This window comes from Erigeron canadensis, chromosome 4, assembly GCF_010389155.1.
Source record: "Erigeron canadensis isolate Cc75 chromosome 4, C_canadensis_v1, whole genome shotgun sequence".
Lineage (NCBI taxonomy): Eukaryota > Viridiplantae > Streptophyta > Magnoliopsida > Asterales > Asteraceae > Erigeron > Erigeron canadensis.
In genome coordinates, this window is record NC_057764.1 from 34072401 (window position 1) to 34095174 (window position 22774).

The 22774-nt window shown below is 33.3% G+C and overlaps 3 protein-coding genes across 5 annotated transcripts; all 3 read left to right on the top strand.

The window, feature by feature from the left end:
- The first annotated feature begins 11583 nt into the window (after positions 1–11583).
- On the top strand, positions 11584–16384 carry LOC122596434 (serine carboxypeptidase-like 1). 2 transcript variants are annotated; one of them, XM_043769010.1, is made up of 15 exons: positions 11584–11689; positions 12905–13111; positions 13237–13382; positions 13469–13545; positions 13661–13783; positions 13997–14099; positions 14262–14299; positions 14481–14582; positions 14699–14785; positions 14899–15054; positions 15195–15266; positions 15338–15486; positions 15620–15733; positions 15832–15886; positions 16130–16384. In XM_043769010.1, exons 2-13 carry the CDS (start codon positions 12909–12911, stop codon positions 15648–15650), a joined length of 1287 nt encoding a protein of 428 aa, XP_043624945.1. In that variant the 5' UTR covers positions 11584–11689; positions 12905–12908; the 3' UTR covers positions 15651–15733; positions 15832–15886; positions 16130–16384. The 2 variants fall into 2 exon arrangements, with proteins under 2 accessions (XP_043624945.1, XP_043624946.1); XM_043769011.1 differs by having other exon boundaries at positions 15651–15733.
- A 503-nt stretch (positions 16385–16887) lies between these two features.
- On the top strand, positions 16888–17346 carry LOC122597458 (thymocyte nuclear protein 1). Its single transcript, XM_043770048.1, has one exon. The coding sequence runs from the start codon at positions 16888–16890 to the stop codon at positions 17344–17346; it is 459 nt and encodes a 152-aa protein (XP_043625983.1).
- Positions 17347–17750: 404 nt separating this feature from the next.
- Positions 17751–22053, top strand: LOC122598398 (serine carboxypeptidase-like 1). 2 transcript variants are annotated; one of them, XM_043770996.1, is made up of 15 exons: positions 17751–18144; positions 18594–18806; positions 18924–19069; positions 19172–19248; positions 19364–19486; positions 19693–19795; positions 19958–19995; positions 20175–20276; positions 20393–20479; positions 20617–20772; positions 20909–20980; positions 21052–21200; positions 21334–21447; positions 21537–21591; positions 21764–22053. In XM_043770996.1, exons 1-15 carry the CDS (start codon positions 18125–18127, stop codon positions 21845–21847), a joined length of 1539 nt encoding a protein of 512 aa, XP_043626931.1. In that variant the 5' UTR covers positions 17751–18124; the 3' UTR covers positions 21848–22053. The 2 variants fall into 2 exon arrangements, with proteins under 2 accessions (XP_043626931.1, XP_043626932.1); XM_043770997.1 differs by lacking the exon at positions 20393–20479.
- Positions 22054–22774: the final 721 nt, after the last annotated feature.

Genomic DNA, 22774 nt, shown 5'->3' on the forward strand with positions numbered 1-22774 from the left:
TATTTTTTGACATTCCAATAATAATAGTTTTTAGCCAAAATTGTAGTTATAAGAAAAAAGAGTAGTTATCCGATTAGACCATTCGTAATCATTCATCTCTTTCACTGCTACATCAACATTACTTTCTCACTTCTTTCACCTTCAAGTTTTTCCCTTAATCATTATCTCACTATACCCCACACTATCCTACAATCTTTCACTCTATATCCAATCAAAATAAAAGAAAACAAAGAAAAATATATATAACTAAAAATGAACCCAATATTTTGTCTTTTTATCTACACCCTTGATCATTCATCATTTTCACCTTTACTTTTCATTTACCTCTTTCACTTACTTTTACAAATGATCTTATAATAATGATCTTATAATGAGTGGTATGTGTAGATAATGTTGTTACAGTGTCATCTAAACTTTATTTTTCACAACGTCAAAAACTAGCACCAAAATATATGCAAAGAAACAAAGATATGTTTTAGCTAAATTGAACAAACATGCATACTCATATATAGTCATTCGGAAAAACAATTCCATATTGCTTGTTTGATATGTACTCCTATCGATATTGCCACATGCAACAACACATTATGCAATACTCGTATTAATTTAACAAAGATTTATTGATGAATTCCTAACTGCATTTGCAACTGATGACGTGTTTATGCATATATGGCCTTTCCATTTGTTTGTTAAAATTAAGATTGAACATCAAGATGATTTAATCCTAACCATTGTTTCCATTGACCTCCAAGCAACTCCTACAATATCATATCATTTTGACTCTCGATCTTTTTTTATCTTTGAAAATCTCATGCTAATTGATACATTTATTCACCATTGGTTGTTTACATTTCTTCATGGAAAAAAAAAATCACCCCAACCCCACCAATATTTCACCATCATTTTCATCCAGAAGTTCAAGTATCATTTAAAAGTTAAGTCCATTCAACCTAGACTATGTCACAAGATAAGATCAATAAACAAACGTTTGACTCGTATTAAAAATGATTTATCGAATTATCATCATCGATCATATATCACATATGTATAGAGAGAGTAATGCATGCTTGAAAACTAAATTGTTTGAATTGTTGACAATATATGTTGTGTGATGTCATTTCTAAATGCACTAGCTAGTCGATTTCCAAAAAAAAGAAATGTTATTGCTATTATTTCTTGCATGGCCGGTTACTTAATGCACACTCTTAAGTAGTTGCGACACTGGTGGTTCACATTTCCGTAGTAGTAAAATCTGGATTTATGTACATAGTTAAGAAAAAACATATAGTATAAATTAAGCAGAAAAGAAACGAAAAACTATGAGTTTCAAGTGCCATATATGACAAAAAAAAAATAATAATAATAATTTTAAGATGGCCAAGTTTAATTTCTTTTGTGAAGATGATAGGGCGATCTGTATGACACGTCAGTAATCTTAATTTGCTGTTAAAAAAAAAGTGAACAATAATCACATATGTATATAATTTAAAACGTATCCACATGACTTTCCCAGCCTAAGAATACAATACTACTTGATAACTTGAGCATTGTGCAATTAATTGCCATGTCTCAAGGAAAAAAAGATATAAGTGTTTAATTCCGATATATACAAAACTATAATAACTGACTAATCTTGTTACTATGTATTTACTAAAAGCAGTCAATTAAGCTTGAGCCAAATGTATGTCTAAACTGTAGAGTACTTGTGAGAACTACTCCTATTTCTAAGATCATCAATATGTCCATTTTTAATACCACTATCAATCACTAACATTCAACCATTAAAGGCTTAGCATTTCCTTAGGGGTCTCTCACCAACCTTCGCTGCATACTCATTTATTTCTTCAAATTGTATATGTATAGTATATATTCTTAAATTCCTTATTTGCCCCTTCTTCAATCTTGACAAGGCCTATAAATTAGCACCACAAATAGTTTTTCATATATATATCCTCCCATCCCAAGATCAAAAACAAACATGTCTATGACCATTAGAATTACCACCCTTTGCATGATATCAATTCTCTTCCTTTCCATGCTATCATCCACCATTGCTGCTCGTCCGGTCCCAGCCTTCAACGACGTTACGCCTCTCAATACTCATCACACTGTAATTAAGCTCGAACGTTTTTTTTTCTCTTTACGCTATACTTTCCTTAATCATTATTTACATCGTGCCAAAATCTAATTGATGACATATATATGATCATTTGCCAAGACACCATGTCTTGAAATCCCCAAAGAGAATTTTAACGTACTTTAAAGGCACCAAAAACATGCTACAATTATTCAAAAATGAAGTTAATTGAATGACGCTTGTAGCTAGTTGAATCTTATAATCAGATTTTTATAAAATGGTTATTTTGTATATATGAATGATCTATTTATGTGATTACTTTGATTTTGCATGTATCTATATATGTATTGAAGGAAGAGGAGGTGGCAAAGGCAAAAGCTGTTGAGAATTGCACCGGACCGGGAGAAGAAGAGTGCTTGATGAGAAGAACACTTGTAGACCATCTTGATTACATCTATACCAATAAGAATGATCAACCATAAGATCTTTATTAGTTTCCCTTTTTTAGTTAATAAATGAAAGATGTCGTTTAAATAAATAAATAAAGAAAAATAAATGTTAGGTAAATGTAATGTAATGTTGCTTTGTACCTATATAGTACTCGTAATAGTTATATGGTATTATGACGATATATACACATATGGTTCTAGTTAGTTACTTTTCCATGATTAGCTTCTTTATAATTCTGTTTTCAAAAGAAGGTATTTCAATTTTCATGATTACTCAAATAAAAACGTTCTCTAGCTATTACTAGGGCGATCCATACGAATCCCGGATGCAATCGATCATATATTATTGACATTGACAATTAGAACACTTAATTATATATTTATGATCTAAGTTACCAACCATCTTTGGACTTTACGTAGCTAATAGCACCTATTATGAAACCATTTAACATATAATTGCTCATCGATCTCCGTAAAAAGAAAACAAAAACAAGAGATGAAACTTAGGATTTTGAATAACCATGGAATTAACTTTCGAAATATCTATATATAGCTATATATATATGATATGATATGATGTTTTGTTGAACTACGTAAATTCTATTTTAAAAAATGTATAAAGTTATATATGGTTGTTTAAGGATTAGTTTGACATATATATCCATGAATTGAACTACGTAAATTCTATTAAAAAATGCATAAACTTTTTACAATCGGTATTGCGATAATACTTACTTCAATACCTTTATTTATTGATATTTGTAGAAACTTTTTTACAAATAGTCTAATTAAATCTGTTCTATATCGAGGCATACACAACTGCCCGAGTCTAAACCTTTATGGATCGGGTGAAATAATACTGAAATTTGAAAAGGAAAATGATTAATCCTTTTAACTAAATAACCTAATAATTCTCTTAATGTCGAGTGGAATAAATAAAATAAAATAAAAACTAAAAAAATTAATAGGTGCCATAATAAGATGTTGTAGAGTATAGTAGAAGGATCAATTGTCAACTAGTATGATACGTATATTGCGTAAATCCATCGTCTTTATTGAGCCCCTCGTCCCCATATTTTTCTAGCTTATTTCAATCTGAAAGGCCTCGTCTTGGCCCGTCCCATATATAAATTAATACACCAAATACTTGAGACGATGATATATGCTCGATCATAAAAAGTGAGTACATATATATTTCATTTCTTACGATAATTGTCATGCTATATAACAAATAGAACTTGCATATATACTTTGCATACGTATGATAAGGGGGAAGTGAAAGTACGGTGGTGCTGTTAGGCGTCTAAGTTGGGTAAAATCCTCCTCACATGCTAGTTTTTTAATCCATAGAAAACATAGAGCCCATTATTTATTCATTATACATTTATAGATTAAAAAATTTGTATGCTTGAAGGATTTCACCAACTTAAATGTGTGATAGCACCACCTGGTTTAAAAGAGAGATATGAGGTGAATGCACTTTATCTATAGTTGACCTCGAAACCTTTCCATATTCAACTACTCTCCAGGTGAACATCATAAATGGGAACCTGAAGAAGGAGTCCTCGGAAGAGGAATGAAAGAGGAGTCGTCCCTCTAGTTTGTACTAATTGACATTTAAGGATATTTTTGATATTTGAGAACTAACGAAGTGGGCTTCTGATCAGAAACCTTTAGACATACCTGCATTCACCTTATACAGTCTGACTCCCTGGCAATTTGGGGCAACACGTTGCTGGGCCTTGGTTAATTGTGTGAGAGCCACCATATATATGAATTCAAATCTATCAGAGAGATTGTTTAAGAAACCAAGGATCATAAAATCAGTGTGGCTATGCACTTAAGCCAGATAATAATGCTCTCGATTTTTTATAAGGGAAAAATACATAAAAAGATAACATATTTACCTAAAATTCCTACAAAGAGGAACCTATTTTGTTTTCGTCTATTTAAAGGATTCAGTTTTCATAAATTTCCTAATAAGGGAGACATCGTTAGTTTTTTACGCCGAAAATCCGTTAAGTATGCCACATCATCGACTTTGCTTACGTGGCATTGACTAAAACAGAAAATATATAAACGCGAATTGGTTAGTAATGTAGTTTGAGAAAAAATTCAACCATTTCTTGCTACAACCATATATCAAGGATTTACAGAGGACCTTAAAGACTTGGTACAATCATTATTTCTCCAATTTACTACACAATTTATCCTCTGCTTGGCCACAAGAGTTATAATCTAAGTAAATATAAGATTGAGTACCATATCTTCCAAGCACAAGCGACAATTAATAAAATAAAAGAAAGCGAGTGGTAACATTTCACAAATTTAAGCTTCCAAAATTAGAAGCTCCATGGTCCATAAAATAAAAGAGCTTCAAAGAAAAGAGGACCGACCTTTAAAGCCATATTACCCCTTAGTTCTTGATCTTTGATTTGATGATTACTACCATTAATATCATTTCCACCTTGACCAGTATATACAATATCGTATTCATCACACAATACAATTGTTATATATAGCTAATGGAAATGTGTACCATTTCAACTTCTACAATTTCAGCTTTAGGGTTTAATTTTGGGGGAATTTTGAGGGGAAAGAAGAAAGGGGAAAACGATCGGAGAGAGGGAAAGTTGTATAAAAGGGGTAAATTATAAATTACGATGTATATAATCCGTAATATTTGCATTTTTTGTTTTAGTCAATGCCACGTAAGCAAATTCGATGACGTGGCATGGGTGACGTGGCATTTAACGGATGTTTGGCGTCAATAACTAACGATATTCCCCTTATTAGGAAATTTATGAAAATTGGATCCTTTAAATAGACAAAAACAAAATAGGTTCTCCTTTTTAGGAATTTTGGGTAAATAGGTTACCTTTTTATGTATTTTTCCCTTTTTATAATGTTGTTGAAAGGAAAATAATAGTCTTAATTGAAGCTAAACTTTTTTGCTTTTTTTTTTTTTTGTGATTCCAAAACCTTTATACTGTAAAATGAGTTTTGTAGAATTGTAGTTAACGAGTGACACACATATGCATATAGTTTATGTTTATGATATATGACTAGCATGGTATCCGCACAATGCGGAGGTGGTCATGAAGGCGACGGTGTGGTGATGAGGGCGACTGTTGGTGATAGAGACGGCATGGCATTGAGGGGTATAGATAATTAATGCAAAAATATATGATGTAAAGGAAATTGAGATATGCTAAAAGATAAAACATTGATGAGTGTAATTTAATCATTGAGGACATTTTAAACGATTTTCTTCATGTAATTTTCAACACAATGATCTTTTGATAATATAATATAGATATTGGATATTGTCGTAATTATAGTTATAATACTATCTAATAATCTTTACAAAATGGACGAGTATTAAAATGAATAAGTGAGACACATTAAAAATAAAAAAAATCTTTCTCTTGTGTCTCATAAAACATTAAAAATTGTTTTTTTATTAAGACTTGTGATATCATTGCTTGAAAGATAGTTTAAATATCAGAAATCAAAATCAATATAATTATTTTTCCCCCTAAATTTAAAGTACACATGAATACCTATAAACATCTACGAGCATGATAACCGCACAATGCGACGGCAAACCGGTGATGATGGTGTTGTGATGGCGACGACGGATGGTGATAATGGTGACAACGTCAAATATAATGGTGTAAATAATTGATGTAAAAATGTTTTATTTTATAAAGGGTTAGTAGAGATGTTTTATAATATAAGTGACTACAAATGGTGTAATTTATATTAATGGTTGGTGGTGATTAATTCATTAAGGGTAGTTTGGTCAATTCGCATATCCCATATTTATCTAAACTTTCAACAAGTGGTTATAACTTTTATATAGTAATATAGATTTGTATGGACATTTTTATAACTAATAATCAAAATCAGGCTCATTTAATTTGGGGATTTTTTAAACATTGGCCCAAATCAATGGTTTAGCTTTAATAAAAGTTTATATATTAGTTAGTTTTCAAAAGAAAAATTAAATTTTTATATTATAATCTTTTATTTATTTAAAAAAGTTTTCAATGTTTTAGTTGTAAGGTTGGTTCCTGTGGTTTTCTCAATTTATCAATGGGGTTCCTTTTTTGAGTTCATTAGTGTAACTGTAACATTCCGAATTTTTCGTATTTGACTATTTGACTTTGCGTTAGTTAACGTTATGTTCATTAAGTAAATGTGTGTTATATGTGATTATATGATTCAATGCTTATGTATTTAATATGAATATGTCAATGTGATGTTTAATGAAAGTAATCAAAGTGACGTTAAGTAATTAAGTGCTTGTTAGATCGTTAAAACTCCCGGTAAAAGGTAAGCTAAGAAAGTGAAGTTTATAAGTTGAGGGGTCCCAAGTGTAACATAATGGGCTGATGGCCAGGGGTTAGTAAGCAATTAGGAAGTCCTAACTATCACAAAAGCTGCTGCAACGTGTGTGTGAGAACCCCCAACCGATCTCCCTCCCTTCCCAAGCGAAGATTCAACCGTTTCGTGCTGTTTCAATCGAGTTTTGTTAAGATCTTGAATCCCCTAAGTCTTCCACAAGTCATATAGGTAATATTCTCCTTGAAATCTGATCTTATGAGTCATAGATAAGTATTCAATCCAGGCCATGGGGTTTGGGTTGGGTTAATTGATTAAACGGTTACCGATTCCATGTTATTCGGGTGTTTCAATGATTGATTTATGTGGTAAATGATTCAAGAATTAATTGGTGTTTTCAATGAGTGATTTTGGGTCTTATTTTAAGTGTATTTGATGTTCATAAGACCCGGAGATGTTTTAAAGTTGTTTGAGATGTGTTTGGTTAGGTTTTGGGGTTGTTTTTCACGACTGGTCGTCGTAACTCCCGTTATGGTTGTGTAACTCCCGTTAGCTGGGTAATTATGATAACACCTCCACTGTAACTCCCGTCACAAATTTTTATAGCTCCCGTTAGGTGCGTAACTCCCGTTACAAATATTCGTAACTCCCGTTAGGGACTGATTTTTGTTAACATTTTTAAACGACCATAACTTTTGAAGCGTAACTCCATTTTTGACAAATAAACTATCCACGGAATCGTGATAGAGTCTACTTTCTAATAGTAATGCTTTTTAAAGTTGAGGATGATGTCAAGTTTACAGAAAGGTTTTTTTAGTGAGTGATTTTCGTGTTCCGTCGAGTTATGTAAGCTCTAAAGTATTAAACGAACCTCCGATGCATCAAGTCTTGTCATGGGTGATATTTATAGGTATCTAGGCTTAAGTCATGACCATAAATAGTGGGTAATTGATAGCTCATTATGTCGTTTAATGATTATAGGTAGTCGGGAATACTTGCAAAGCTCGGTAACTTACGTTATCATTTGTTGTGTGCTTCTACGAGGTAAGATACACTACTTTGACACGCTGAGGGTTCAACAAAAACATAGTTTTCATATAATAACATCCCAAATGGTATCTTGTTTGCTTATGGGTATCCGGGATTATACGGGAGGTGATATGGGCTATGTAGATGCATATAAAAGCCTGAAATGCTACCCCAATGATACGTATTGCTATGAGATGTTATGTATGCTTAATAGATGATATGATATGAAATGATGTACGATATAAGATGATAAATGTTATGCAATGTTGTAATGATATACGATATGCAATGATATATGACGATGTACGTGATGTAACAATGTATGCGATGTGATGATATGAAATGAAATGCTATGAAATGTGATGTATGATGATGATATGTGAAATATGCATGATTACATGGCTTGTTCATCTAGTTCACTAGACTTATTAAGTTGCCATGACACGTGCACGTTTAAGGGCCCAAACGTAAAAGATGTATATGTGATGATTGTTTAGGTTGTGTAAACATACTATATGTGATGTGAAATCGAGCTCGTAAATTTGATGTGAAAGTGTTAAGCTTAGCCCGTACTTGCCCTAGCCCGGTTAAGTGCGTTGATGTGGTTGCTTGGGTGGCTCCTTGCAACATGGTACAACGTGAAGAGTAATACGGGAGGTCTTACCAGCCCTATTGTCATTGAACATACGGATTACTCCTGGATTGGCTTGCCATTCCTTAACGACATTGATGTACTACTGAATGGTGGTTCATCTAGTCGGGTGCGACTTATGTCACACTTAACGAGATGCATATGTTATATGAGATGCGTGACTTTTGTCACAATTATAAAGATGTTCAAATGTGATATGTGATGATGCAAAAGATGACTAGGCACATTTAGGATGACCCATCCTAATATGAATGATGTTGATGATATGATATGTAAGTGTGATGATATGTTTGAAGATATGCGCCTTAACGATTTAATATGACTTTTATATAATGTTTTAAATGAACAAACGTTTTATAATTTATGTGTTATCTTACTTAGCTAATTCGTTAGCTAACACTTGCTCTTTTAAATGTGTTGTGCCCTCAGGTCCAACAATAGTGAGCAAGTAGATGTGAGAAGATGTGAGACATGGGTAGATGATCTTGAAGCTAGCTATAGTTTACCCATAGTGGCTGCTCGCTTTAGACATTTGCTTTATGTTTAAATATTAATGACTTGTATTGATAATGTACTCGGTTGGTTAATGTTGGGCAACCGATGGATTTCCATTTAGACTTATTTTGATGATATGGCTAGTAACACCATTTAATGAATAAACCAAACAGATTTTACGGGTTTGGACTTTTAAAGTTAATTCAGCTTCTTTTAACGCCGTTAGGCAAAAGTTTTTGGAAATCCTTATTTTTAAACGACGGGTGTTACAGTAACACCCCAATATTTTAAGGTAAAAGAAAATTAACCCTTTTCATAGTTTTGGCATTAAATTAATTTCCTAGTATTTTGTTTTGAGATAAGGGGTTAATTTAGTTGGAACTTTAGTGGCTAGCGGGTATTTTACCCACAAAAATTAGAATGGGACGTGGCTATCAGGAAATAAGCCAGCCAATTCATCCTTATGACTCATAGTTTCCCACTTCAAAATTCTACTCTTCACCTAACTATCTTATTTTCTCAATTCTTCCAAAGTACATGCAATTGAATCTTCAATCTATAAATTAAAGAACCTTAATCTTTGAACAATAACAACAATCACCACCAATTGAATAAGAAATTGAAATTTGAGGGTTGTGTGGAGGTGGTGGTGGCCGAAATTCTTAAGAAGAAAAGGGGGAAGAATTGTAATTGAAAGCCCTAATCTTTTGTCTCTCACATTGAGGTATTGATTTTCATAACCCTAGTTTTATTTGTTATTAAAATTTTAGGGTTCTTAGCCTTAGAATTGGGGGTTTTTGCTATTGGAGATTTTCAAGTAAAATCCTAACTAAATTTGATTGATAAATGGATAGTTGATTGAAAGAATTGTTGTTAATAAAAATTCCCCTTGGTAAGAATCTCATGGTGTTTGGCTAGTGATTATGAAATAAAGCTTTATTTTGAGAATTTGGAATTTGTTGGAAAAGTGTTAGTAGCCAAACACCATAATATTAGAGTTGTTGAATGCAAGTAGATGTTTGTAAGAAGTTGAGTCATGGAACTCATAGATGATATGTGATTATTCTTGTATAGGTGTTGAAGAATAAATTGTAGAACTTGTAGCCTTATAGTGTCAAGTAGCCAAATTGAGGTGAGTGTGTATACATATAATCATGTTCTTGTTATTAGAGGTCATAGGTGGGTAAATTCCTATGACCCAATATTTGATTGATTGTGAGAACTAGTAGGTGGGTAAATTCCTAATAGTCATATTGTATGTAAGAGCTAGTAGGTGGGTAAATTCCTACTAGCCACTTTGTCCATGACCATGTTGAAAATGAATGTATGCTATTTGATTTGTATGAAAAGGCTAGCTTGCTAGGCTTACGTGGTGCTTGATGCACAAAGTTGAAATGACATGATTATGATTATGTGTGTATGCATTCACTAAGCGTAGCTTATATTTCTAGTGTTTAACTCTTTTATAGGAGTTGGTAGTAGCAAGAGCAAAGAGGTTGTAGAGTGAAGTTCAAGTGAAGTATTTTGCCATCTCCATGGTTGGTATCTTAGATAATTTGGGTAGAATGTCCCTTTTGGTACCTAAAGGCTCTTGATACAAGTTCTTTTGGTCAACTTATTTTTGATGAATTTCTGGAAATTTGTGGATGTGATAAAATGTAAGCTTTTGGTAAAGTTTGTATGGTCTTTTAGTACGTGAAAATGTTGTTGACTTGAAAAGCGTCAAAATGGATAAACGACCCATATGGATGTGTAAATGATGTATGATCAAATGGGCACTTGAGTTATGTTGTAAATTGTGTCTTGTGAAGGTTTGAAATCAGATTTGATGTGTGATGGAACTTGTGTTTGAGTTTGAAAAAGGTTGCAAATTGAGTTAATAGTCAAATTTGATGTTTAGTGTGTGCAGTAAGAGTACAGACGCAAACACGGCTGACCGTGCTCAGCGTCTGCAGTATTTCCTCTTGGTGTTCAGTTTCTGGGAGCACGGACGCAAAACACGGTCGACCGTGCTTGCGGCCGCAGTCCCTCTGTCTTCGAGCAAAATTTTTCCGAGTTTCATCCGATGTTTTTAAGGTCTAAAACTTATAGGATATGTTTATTATAACATATTAAGGTGTTCTAATTTGTTAGATTTTGAATTTGAACATTTTGAGTTTTTCACTTTATTTTGTCAAAAAATTTTCTAAGTATGGATTGGTCAAATAAAGTCAACTTGTGTAAAAAAAAAAATGGTCAAGTCGAGTTGAGTTCTTACAATTAACAATGGCGGTCCCTTATGTATTATATGAAAAGACAATATTGCCCATGCATGTGATGGTCATATGAAGACTTGACGGCATCCGTTAAAAAGAGACCAATCTTGAAAAAAATCTTTAAAATAAGGACCCAATTGCAATGATACTCAAGAGGGGAGACCTCACCCTATTGCTAAAGTGTGTAAACGAGAGGACCAACCTTGCAATTAACTGAATAAAAAATTTAGTCCCACTGTTTCCTAGTACCATCTTTTGATTCTTGAGGTGTTGAGGGGTCCTTATTTTGATATATCTCTAATCTTCAACAGCTTAATATCTGGTTATCTTTAAATCCAGCTTTTGAAGCCATTCGTTGTGATCGAACTACCGTGAAGCTGTTACCGTATGTTTATCACTTGCATTTCCCTTCACATTTTTCCATTGTTTATACTAAAATTTCTAATATATTTAATATGCTGCTTGTATACTTAGTACTAAGTTAACTGAATAAGCAATGCCATTTCTCATTTAGTTGCAAATTTAATAATTTTGGAGAACCATAAGAGATAGTTTGGGGAAATTATTAGTGCTGCAGATATCTTGTTAGTACTAGTTTTTAGTGTTCTGCCAAAGTTATGATTTCTGTCTGAAGTATTTGCTAAAACTTTTTAAATGGTTCAACTTATATATTAAATATACAATTTTCACTATGATTGACTAGACAAATGCCACGCGATGCGGGGCGACGGAGACAACGGGTGGTGGCGGCGTTGACGGGTGGCGGCAGCAGCCGTGTGAATATTCTATGATAAAAGTGATTGATGTAGTTATGTTGTAAATAATTTCATTAAGAGTATTATAGTATCTTAGATTCTTAGGTGAATATGTTTAAATTAGTGAACAAAAGAAAGAGGTATTTTGGGGTTATCAACTACTTAATTGAAAAAATTGGATAGGAAAAGATTCATGTGAGAAACATTTGAATTGGAAGAACTATGAGAACCTCTAAATTATGACTTGATATTCATATGTCAATGTACATGTTAACAAATTCGTTCACGTATGAACATATCAGATTATATTTAATAATAACTATGTTCATAAGTGAACAATTCTCATATGAACCTCACCCTATATATATATATATATAGAGAGAGAGAGAGAGAGAGTTTTCTTATTTTGAGAACCATTTTTTTGTAAGAACAATGAGAACTCTTAAATTATATGTTTGTTCACATGTTTTTTTTGTTCATTCACATGTGAAATGATATAAAAATGTATGTTGTAGAAGGAATTTTTTTAAGAAACCTTCAAAGTAGCCTTTTGTGAACTTGTGAATAAATTTGTTCACGTTTTTTGTTCATATGTGACAAACGGCTATATATAAGGTTTTGAAAAAAAAAATTATCCTACAACATATGTTTTTATAACGTTTCACATGTGAATGAACAAAAAAAACATGTCTTCCAATATGGAATTTAGGAGTTCTCACGATTCTTACAAAAAAAAATGGATTCTTAAAATAAGGGTCCCCTATATATATATATATATATAATCGATGAAGTATGAAATTTTTTCAACATCTGCAATTGATACATCTTTGTCTTTGATATTATAGTGAAATGCAGATTATTAGCACCATGAGACCACTATCGAAATATCATCCTCAAAAATGGAACCTCTTCAAGAAGCCCAGCAGTCAAATAAGTCCAATGTTGTTTTTTGTATATCTTCTGATAGTTTCATTGGATGTAATCGAGTCACAGTTTCTGGTTAATACACTGCCAGGATTCGATGGCGATCTTCCTTTCACACTTGAAACTGGGTAAGGTCCTATCTTAAATTCTTCTAAATAGAACTCTGTTGTTTTTAAAATTCGAGAATATGTTTATGGTTTTTATTCATCATTCAAAGATATAGTGGATATACTAACTCTTTTGACAACAAAAGTTACATTGGGGTAGGAGAACCGGATGATGTGCAGTTGTTTTACTACTTCATTGAGTCTCAAGGAAACCCGAAAGAGGACCCTCTCATGCTTTGGCTTACTGGAGGCCCGGGCTGTTCTGCTCTTTCCGGCCTTTTGTTTGAAATAGGTATATCATTGGGTTCTACTGAGTTATTAATTGGAAGTGATTCTTCTTTAGCCATGTTACCAAGTAAGTTTAGTTGTTATGTGCAGGCCCGTTCACTTTTGACTATGCAAAGTCCACTTTAGAGAAGCCGATACTTGAGATAAACCCTTATAGTTGGACAAAGGTACCAATCATTAACCTGTTTTTGATTGTCGTTTTCTTCAATTCTTAATATAAACAACACCAAGTCACTAATTTCTAAATGTTAACAACCTTATGAGACTTCCATTACATTTTAGGCAGCCAGCATAATATTTCTTGATCAACCTGCTGGCTCTGGATTCTCTTACGCAAGATCCCCCCATGCTTACACAACTAATGATGCACTGTCAACGAAGCACGCATACAGTTTTTTGAAGAAGGTATGGAGATTTTCCTAATAATAGGACTTACTTTTGCAATTTTTTTCTTCGTTTTAACATAGGTTGAGACTTGGTGCTTCCATCTCCTTTGTATAGTATGTTCGTGACTTCACATCACTAAGAAATCACGATATGCACTTTTTTGAAAGTGAATACTACTTATTTTAGATACAAACTTAGATATATGTTTGCTTGATATGTTTATCCTGACAGTGGCTTGTGGATCATCCTAAATTCCTCAACCATGCCTTATATCTTGGCGGTGATTCCTACATGGGCATAGTTTTACCTATGATCGTTCAGGAAATATATAATGGTACTCCTAAATACTCTATGCCCTTAGAAGCTAGCTAGTTATGAAAAACAGAAGTCTGATTAATCATTCCACCAAGCTTCTGTTGACTAAAAAATGTTCTTCCTTAAGAGTGATTATATGTTTGAACTCAAAGTCACAGATTCTTCTTTCTGTTCTCTGTAGGTAACAAAGTTAAAGAAGAAATAAAGATCAATCTCAAAGTACGCTTTTTTTAGTGACATGGATCATTTAAATTTCTCAGCTATTTTCTTGTTTTATTTCATCTTTTACGATAGTAAATTGAACAGTTGTAAGTGCATTAGGCTCATTCCAGCAATTGAAAAAAGGTTTGCCTGACATTTTCATTGATCACTTCATCTGATATACATTTTTCCAAATTAGGGGTACATACTTGGCAATCCTTTAACAGATACAAGTGGCAATTATAACGCAAGAATACCATTTGCTCACAGAATGGCACTCTTATCGGATGCAATCTATAAGGTAACAAATATGTTTGAGTGTATCACAATTGTTTAGTAGTTGAACTTACTACTAAGTGCCATTTGTACAAAACAAAGATACCATCACTTGTAAAATGAAGTTCCATAAATTTGCAGTCGGCTAATGAAAATTGCCATGGTGATTACTTAAATGTGGCTCCCAACAATGGTTGTTGCCTTCATGAGCTTATAGTGCTAGATAAGGTAAAAATGCTACATTCTTATTGGATTATTAGCGAACAATGAAACTACCAGGGAGTTTACCTGAATGTATTTGAGTATTTAAACTGCTTTCCTTTTTTTTTATAAATCTGTAGTGCATTGGACACATTTACAAGCCACAAATTTTAGAGCCTTATTGTGACACTACAAATTCCTTGAAATCTGATCTCTTCAGAAGGGCGTTAAGAGCTTTTGACTACACCTCTGTCAATATTTTGGGGTTACCTCAAGTTCAGAAACAAGGGTGTCGGGTATTACTCTCACCCCCTCTCTCTCTCTCTCAGTATTTGTCTGCAGTACAAAGTATATGATTCCCCAAATAGTTGAAGAATCAATTACCCTTACACCGTAAGGTTCTTGTGTACCTTTTGTTTAATTATACCTATCGCAGGATGACAACTATATATATTCCTCTGCATGGGCTAATAGCAGAGACGTGCGAGAAGCTCTTCACATTAGTGAGGTTTGTAATCCATAACAAGTTTCTAACCATCTTTATATTGATTATGTGGTTAATAATTCAATGACCAGCAGGAATTTAGTGATATTGAGTGGGTGCGATGCAATGAAACCTTGTTTTTCGAATATGGCGAGGAAGCCATATCTTATACGCATAATGTTTTGAGTACCGTTGATTATCATCGACGTTTTGCTGATAAAAATTGCCGCGCTCTTATATATAGGTATTATACTTATTCTCACCATCCTCAAATTTAAAACCGCTTCCTATTATAGGTTTTACCCACATCTACATATAAAATATAGAGATCTTTTAAGTAAAATATTCATACCCTTTGGCGTTCGTCATTTGAACAGTGGAGATCATGACATGGTTGTTCCATATTAGGGTACACTTAAGTGGATTCAATCACTAAACTTACCGGTTCTTAATGATTGGAGACCTTGGTTTGTCGACAAACAAGTAGCTGGGTTAGTTCTCTTATTATCAAGAATTCAAGATAAATGGTAAATGTGTTTAATTACCTTTCGGTACTTGGCTACTCATGTGTTTCTTGGCATTCTCGCAGATACATGATAAAATACTCGAAAGATGACTACAATTTAACATTTGCCACTGTAAAGGTGAGAAATCTACCTAAAAACTTCTTTTTAGTTGGTTTTATTCTGTCCAATGAAAAATTGAACATGAGTGTACCACTTAAGAAATTTTGACCATTCCTTAAAAGTAACAAGACTTTAGTCCCAAACTTCATTTCTTTTTTTTAAGAGACTTGTAGACTAGAGAGACTATTTTGCAATTTTTATGAACTGAAAGTAACTTTTCTTTTATGATCTTTGATTGTTGGTCCTTTTGTTTCATGAAAGGGAGGAGGTCACACGGCTCCAGAGTACAAACCTAAAGAATGTTTAACCATGCTTATGAGATGGTTTGTCAATGATTCATTATAAGTAGTACTCGTAATAATAATATGAAGAGTTAGATTTTTGGTTTTTGTGTTGCATGTTGTATTATGCCCTGTGTATTCACCATTCTTAGACCCGAATGGATACACAATGTGTAAACACTAGTTTTGAGAAATTTTGTAATGTTATTGACTATAACAAAACGGAGTTGGTGCATTATACTTTGTTTGGTTTGTTTGCTAATGTGTAATTGTGTATCCAATCCTAGAATCTTTACAAGGTGCATTAAACTCTTACTTTTTTAAGATTACTAAATCCAACTTTTAATCTTTACTATGTGTAATTTGTTTTGCTATTGTATGTATCTAACTTTGATTATATTGCTATTATATGTTTCCATTTTTGTTTGTATTTGTTGTTGCTTGCTTGTATCCGACTTTGTTTTTTCCCCCTATTGTGTTATCCTTTTTTAACTTCGATTACTTGGCTCATTAATTGTATAAGAAAAAAAAACAAATACATAAAAAACCGAGTAAAAAAGTTGAAAAGTGTTCAAAAGCTTTAATCACATACTCAAATGCCTCGAAAGTTTTTACTTATACGCAAAACATAAATTAAAAGGCGCCAAATCAGCCACAGTTCCCGCCAAAACTCAAACATCCTTTATAAAGCAGAAAAAACCCCTGCAAAATAAACAAGGATAAAAAAAATAAAATAAAATGGGGAAATCAGAAAAAAACTATTGGCTAATAAAAACAGAACCAGGGAAATGGTCATGGGAAGACCAAGCAAAAAACAAAGGCATTTCAAATTGGGACGGAGTTAAAAACCACCAAGCAATCAAAAACTTAAAATCCTTCCGTCTAAACGACCTTTGTTTCTTTTACCATTCGGGGACCAAGTCTCCCCAGATAGTCGGGGTCGTGACCGTTATTCGTGAATGGTACGAGGACGATAAAGGGAACGGGCTTGTCGATGTGAAAGCGGTCGGGGAGATGAGGAGAGTGGTTGATTTGAAGAAAATGAAAGTGGAGTTGAAAATTGATAAAAAGGATTTTGGGTTGTTTAGACAACCCAGGTTGTCGGTTGTTCCGGTTAGCGAAGATGTTTGGGACAAGATTCTTGTTTTGGGTAATGGGTATCAAGGTGATGGTGTTTGTATAGATGATGATGCATAGGTTTTTGAGGGTTTAAGGATTTTGGAGTTGGAAATTGTTTTTTTTTTGTGTGTGTGTGTTTGTTCTTAGATGCTGATATGTTTAAGTTGAAGTTTCGTATTTGACTTGAAGAATCATTGTGTCTTTTTGCGAATTTTGTTCAAAACCAAAAGTAACTGTGATTTATATATCTCCACTGCTTTATAAAACATTTAGGATGAATCTTATATTTTAAATCTTAAAGGTATGTTTGGTAAAAATGATTGGAGTTTGGGGTCTAGATTGGGGCTAGGAAGTGACTTTGTTTTTTGGCTGTTTTCATTTCATTTCACGTTTTTATTTCATTTCACGTTTGCCTAGAAAAATAATACTCGTAATAAAAAAATTTTAGCACTACCAATTATCTCATTGTTTCCTAGTACTCTAGTACTACTCAGAGTCACAGGACCACTCAAGTCAACATCAAACCACAAAATAAAACAACTCAAATCTATCAGGAACGAGACAGGCCACAAAAACTATCATTCTGCTTAACTATAACTCAAACAATGTCATGGATCTCTAATCTTCAACAGCTTAATATTTGATTATCTTTGAATTCAGCTTTTGAAGCCATCCGGGTCATTCGTGGTGATAGAGCTACTGTGTAGCTCTTACTCTGTCTGTTCGAATCCTGCCATATCATAGCTGGGAGGAGTGGTTGGAAACGGCCACGGAAAAACCACTACAATAAGCCAAAAACGCTCGCCATTCCGGGCTAACACTTGACTAAGCTTAGTTCAAAAAATATATATCCTAAATGGCAAAAGTGAATATAAGGTTGTTCGATACCTACGCTTAAGTGTGAACCATCCCCCATTTCTAATATATATAGTATGCTGCTTATTAAATATATCCTTAGTACTAAGTATGTATATTTGATCATATATGTTCTGCTTTATTTTGTATGAGATTCTTACTAAGTTTGCATCCTTCTTCTTCTTAATTATAGATATATAAATAAATAAGTAATGCCACTTCTCATTTCTTTGCAAGCTTAATATCTTCTAAGAACGATAATAAAACATTTCTGGGAAGTTTTTAGTTCTGCGGATATCTTGTTAGCACAAGGTTTCAGTGTTCTGCCAAAGTTATGATTTCGGGTCTAAAGTATTTGCTAAAACTTTTTCAATGGTTCAACTTATATATTGAGTATACATTTTTCACTATTATCGTTGAAGTATGAAATTTTTTCAACATCTGCAATTGATACATCTTTTTCTTTGAAGTTATAGTGAAATGCAGATTATTAGCACCATGAAACCACTATCACAATATCATCTTCAAAAATGGAACCTCTTTAAGAAGCCCAGCAGTCAAATAAGTCAAATGTTGTTGCTTGTATTTCTTCTGATAGTTTCGTTGGATGTGATCGAGTCACAGTTTCGTGTTAAGTCACTGCCAGGCTTTGATGGCGATCTTCCTTTCACGCTTGAAACTGGGTAAGAACCAATCTTAAATTCTTCTAAACAGAACTCTGCTGTTTTTAAAATCCGAGAATTTGTTTATGTATCCATACAAAGATATTGTGGATATACTAACTCTTTAGACAACAAAAGTTACATTGGGGTAGGAGACCTGGATGATGTGCAGTTGTTTTACTACTTCATTGAGTCTGAAGGGAACCCAAAAGAGGACCCTCTCATGCTTTGGCTTACTGGAGGCCCGGGCTGTTCTGCTCTTTCTGGCCTTTTGTTTGAAATAGGTATTTCATTGGGTCCTATTGCTAAAGCATCTTCAACAGTTATAAATTGGAAGTGATTCTTCTTTAGTCATGTTACCAAGTAAGTTTAGTCGTTATTTGCAGGCCCGTTCACATTTGACTATGCAAAGTCCACTTTGGAGAATCCGATACTTGAAATAAACCCTTATAGTTGGACAAAGGTACCTAATCATTAAACTGTTTTTGATTTTCATTTTTTCAATTTTTAATGTAAACAACGTCGAGTCACTAATTTTCAAATGTTAACAACTTTATGAGATGACCGGTACATTTCAGGCAGCCAGCATAATATTTCTTGATCAACCTGCTGGCTCTGGATTCTCTTATGCAAGATCTCCCCATGCTTACATAACTAATGATACAATGTCAGCGATGCACGCATACAATTTTTTGAAGAAGGTATGGAGATTTCTTAATAAAGGGACTTACTTTTGCAAAATTTTTCTTCGTTTTAACACAAGTCGAGAGTTAGTGCTTCCATTTCCTTTGCATAGTATCTTTATGACTTCACTAACAAATCACGGATGCATTTTTTTAAAGGTAGATACTACTTTTTTTAGATACAAACTAAGATAAATGTTTGCTTGATTCATCTAACCTGACAGTGGCTTGTGGATCATCCTAAATTTCTCAACAATGCCTTATATCTTGGTGGTGATTCCTACATGGGCATAGTTTTACCCATGATCGTCCAGGAAATATATAATGGTACTCCTAAATACTTTATGCCCTTGGCATCTAGCTGGTTATGAAAAATAAATGTCTGATTAATCAGTCAACCAAGCTTCTATTAACAAAAAAGCGTTCTTTTTTAAGAGCGATTATATGTTTGAACTTAAAGTAAGAGGTTCTTGCATCTGACTTCTGTAGGTAACAAAGACAAAGAAGGGATGAAGATCAATCTCAAAGTACGTGTTTTTTAATTACATGGATCATTTAAATTCTCAGTTATGTTCTTGTTTTATTTTGTCTTTTACAATAGTAAATTGAACAACTGTAAGTGCATTAGGCTCATTCCAACAATTGAAAAAAGGTTTGCCTAACATTTTCATTGATCAGTTCAGCTGATATACTTTTTCCAAATTAGGGGTACATCCTTGGCAATCCTATAACAGATACAAGTGGCGATTATAATGCAAAAATACCATTTGCTCACAGAATGGCACTCTTATCGGATGCAATCTATAAGGTAACAAGTATATTTGAGTATACCACTATTGTTTAGTGGTTGAACTTAATACTAAGTGTCATTTGTACCAAACAAAGATGCCATACCTTGTAAAATGAAGTTCCATAAATTTGCAGTCGGCCAATGAAAATTGCCATGGCGATTACTTAAATGTGGCTCCCAACAATGGTCCGTGCATTCATGAGCTTATAGTTTTAGATAAGGTAGAAGTGCTAAATTATAATTGGATTATTAGCTAACAATGAAACTGCCAGGGAGTTTACCTGAATGTATCTGAGTATTTGAATTGTTTCTTCTTCATCTTTTTTTTTTTTTTTTTTTTTTTCTTTCTAATTTGTAGTGCATTGGACAAATTTACAAGCCCCACATTTTAGAGCCTCAGTGTGAAACTACAAATGCCTTGAAATATGATCTCTTCAGAAGGGTGTTAAGAGCTTTGGACAACACCTCTGGCAATATTTTGGGGTTACCTGAAGTTCAGATTCAAGGGTGTCGGGTATTACTCTCACCTCCTCTCTCTCTCAGTATGTGTCTGCAGTCCAAACTACATGATTCCCCGAATAGTAGAAGAATCAATAACCCTTATACTGTAGGCTTCTTGTGTAGCTTTTGTTTAATTATACCTATTGCAGGATGACAACTATCTATATTCCTGTGCATGGGCTAATAGAAGAGATGTGCGAGAAGCTTTTCACATTAGTGAGGTTTGTAGTCCATAACGAGTTTCTGACCATCTTTATGTTTATTATGTGGTTAATAATCCAATGTCGAACAGGAATTTAGTGATATTGAGTGGGTTCGATGCAATGAAACCTTGTTATTCAATTATGGCGAGGAAGCCATATCTTATACACATAATGTTCTGAGTACCGTTGATTATCATCGACGTTTTGCTGATAAAACCTGCCGCGCTCTTATATATAGGTATTATACTTGCTCTCACCATCCTCAAATTTGAAACCGGTTCCTTTTATAGGTTTTACCCACGTCTACATATAAAATATAGAGATCTTTAAGGTAAAATATTCATACCCTTTGGCATTCGTCATTTGAACAGTGGAGATCATGATATGATTGTTCCATATTTGGGTACACTGAAGTGGATTCAATCACTAAACTTATCGGTCCTAAATGATTGGAGGCCCTGGTTTGTCGACAAACAAGTAGCTGGGTTAGTTCTCCTATCATCAAGATAAATGGTAAATCTATTTACCTTTCGGTACTAGGCTACTCATATGTGTTTCTTGGTATTCTTTGCAGATACATGATTAAATACTCGAAAGATGACTACAACTTAACATTTGCTACTGTAAAGGTGAGAAATCTATCTAAAAACTTCTTTTTAGCTGGTTATACTTTGTCCCATGAAATATTGAACATGAGTACCAGTGAGTAGAGAAAGACTATTTTGCAATTTATATGAACTGAAAGTAACTTTTCTTTTATGATCTTTGATTAATATTATATGGTCTTCTGTATCATGAAAGGGAGGAGGTCACACGGCTCCAGAGTACAAACCTAAAGAATGTTTAACCATGCTTATGAGATGGTTTGTCAATGATACATTATAAGTAATAATAATAATATGAAGAGTTCGATTATCGGTTCTTATGTTGTATCATTGTCCTTTGTATTCATACATATGTTTTCACCATTGTTAACCCGAATGGATGCAGTATACATAATGTGTAAGCACTAGTTTTGAGAAATATTGTAATTCTATTGACTATAAGAAAGTGGGATTAGTACGTTCAAAAAACAATATGGGATTAGCGCATTGAACTTTGTTTGGTTTACTAATGTGTATCTAGTTCTAAAATCAATGTGTGCATTAAACTCTTTTATAGTCTTATTTTAAGTGAAAGTTTTGTATTTGACTTGAAGAATCATTGTGTGTTTTTTTGAGAATTTTGTTCAAAACCAAAACTAACTGTTATTTATATGGGAAGTGATATTCGTATCACTATTTTTGATTAATGTACCACAATATCTAAGTTTTACAGCTGAGTAGCTGACTATAAAAACCAGTATTGCACAAGTATGGTGTATCAATCAAAAATAATTTGAAGCTTGGAGTCAAGACTGGCAAGGAGGTGGGACCTTATTTTTCTCATGGTCTTAAAAAGCTTTTGTTACCGTAGACATACTTTTTTATTTAAAAGGTTTTTCTTTGGTGAATTTGATTTTTTTTATATAGACTTCAAATAATTCAACTCTACAAGTGTAAGAACCTTACTGGAATACCTCAAGGTCAAAAGATCTTACTAATTGTCACCAACTTCATAGGCCAGAACATGTTATTTACATGATGAAGTTTTGGATACAAACAATACATAATATTATTAGTGTAATATAAATATATTTATGTCCAATCTTCGAACCCAAAATTAAAAAGAAAAAAAAAGCTACACAAATATGTAACAATCATAAAAATAATGTATAAGAACATTAAGAATAATAAGATGGAAGAAATTGAAGCAAACAATAACAATGACGAC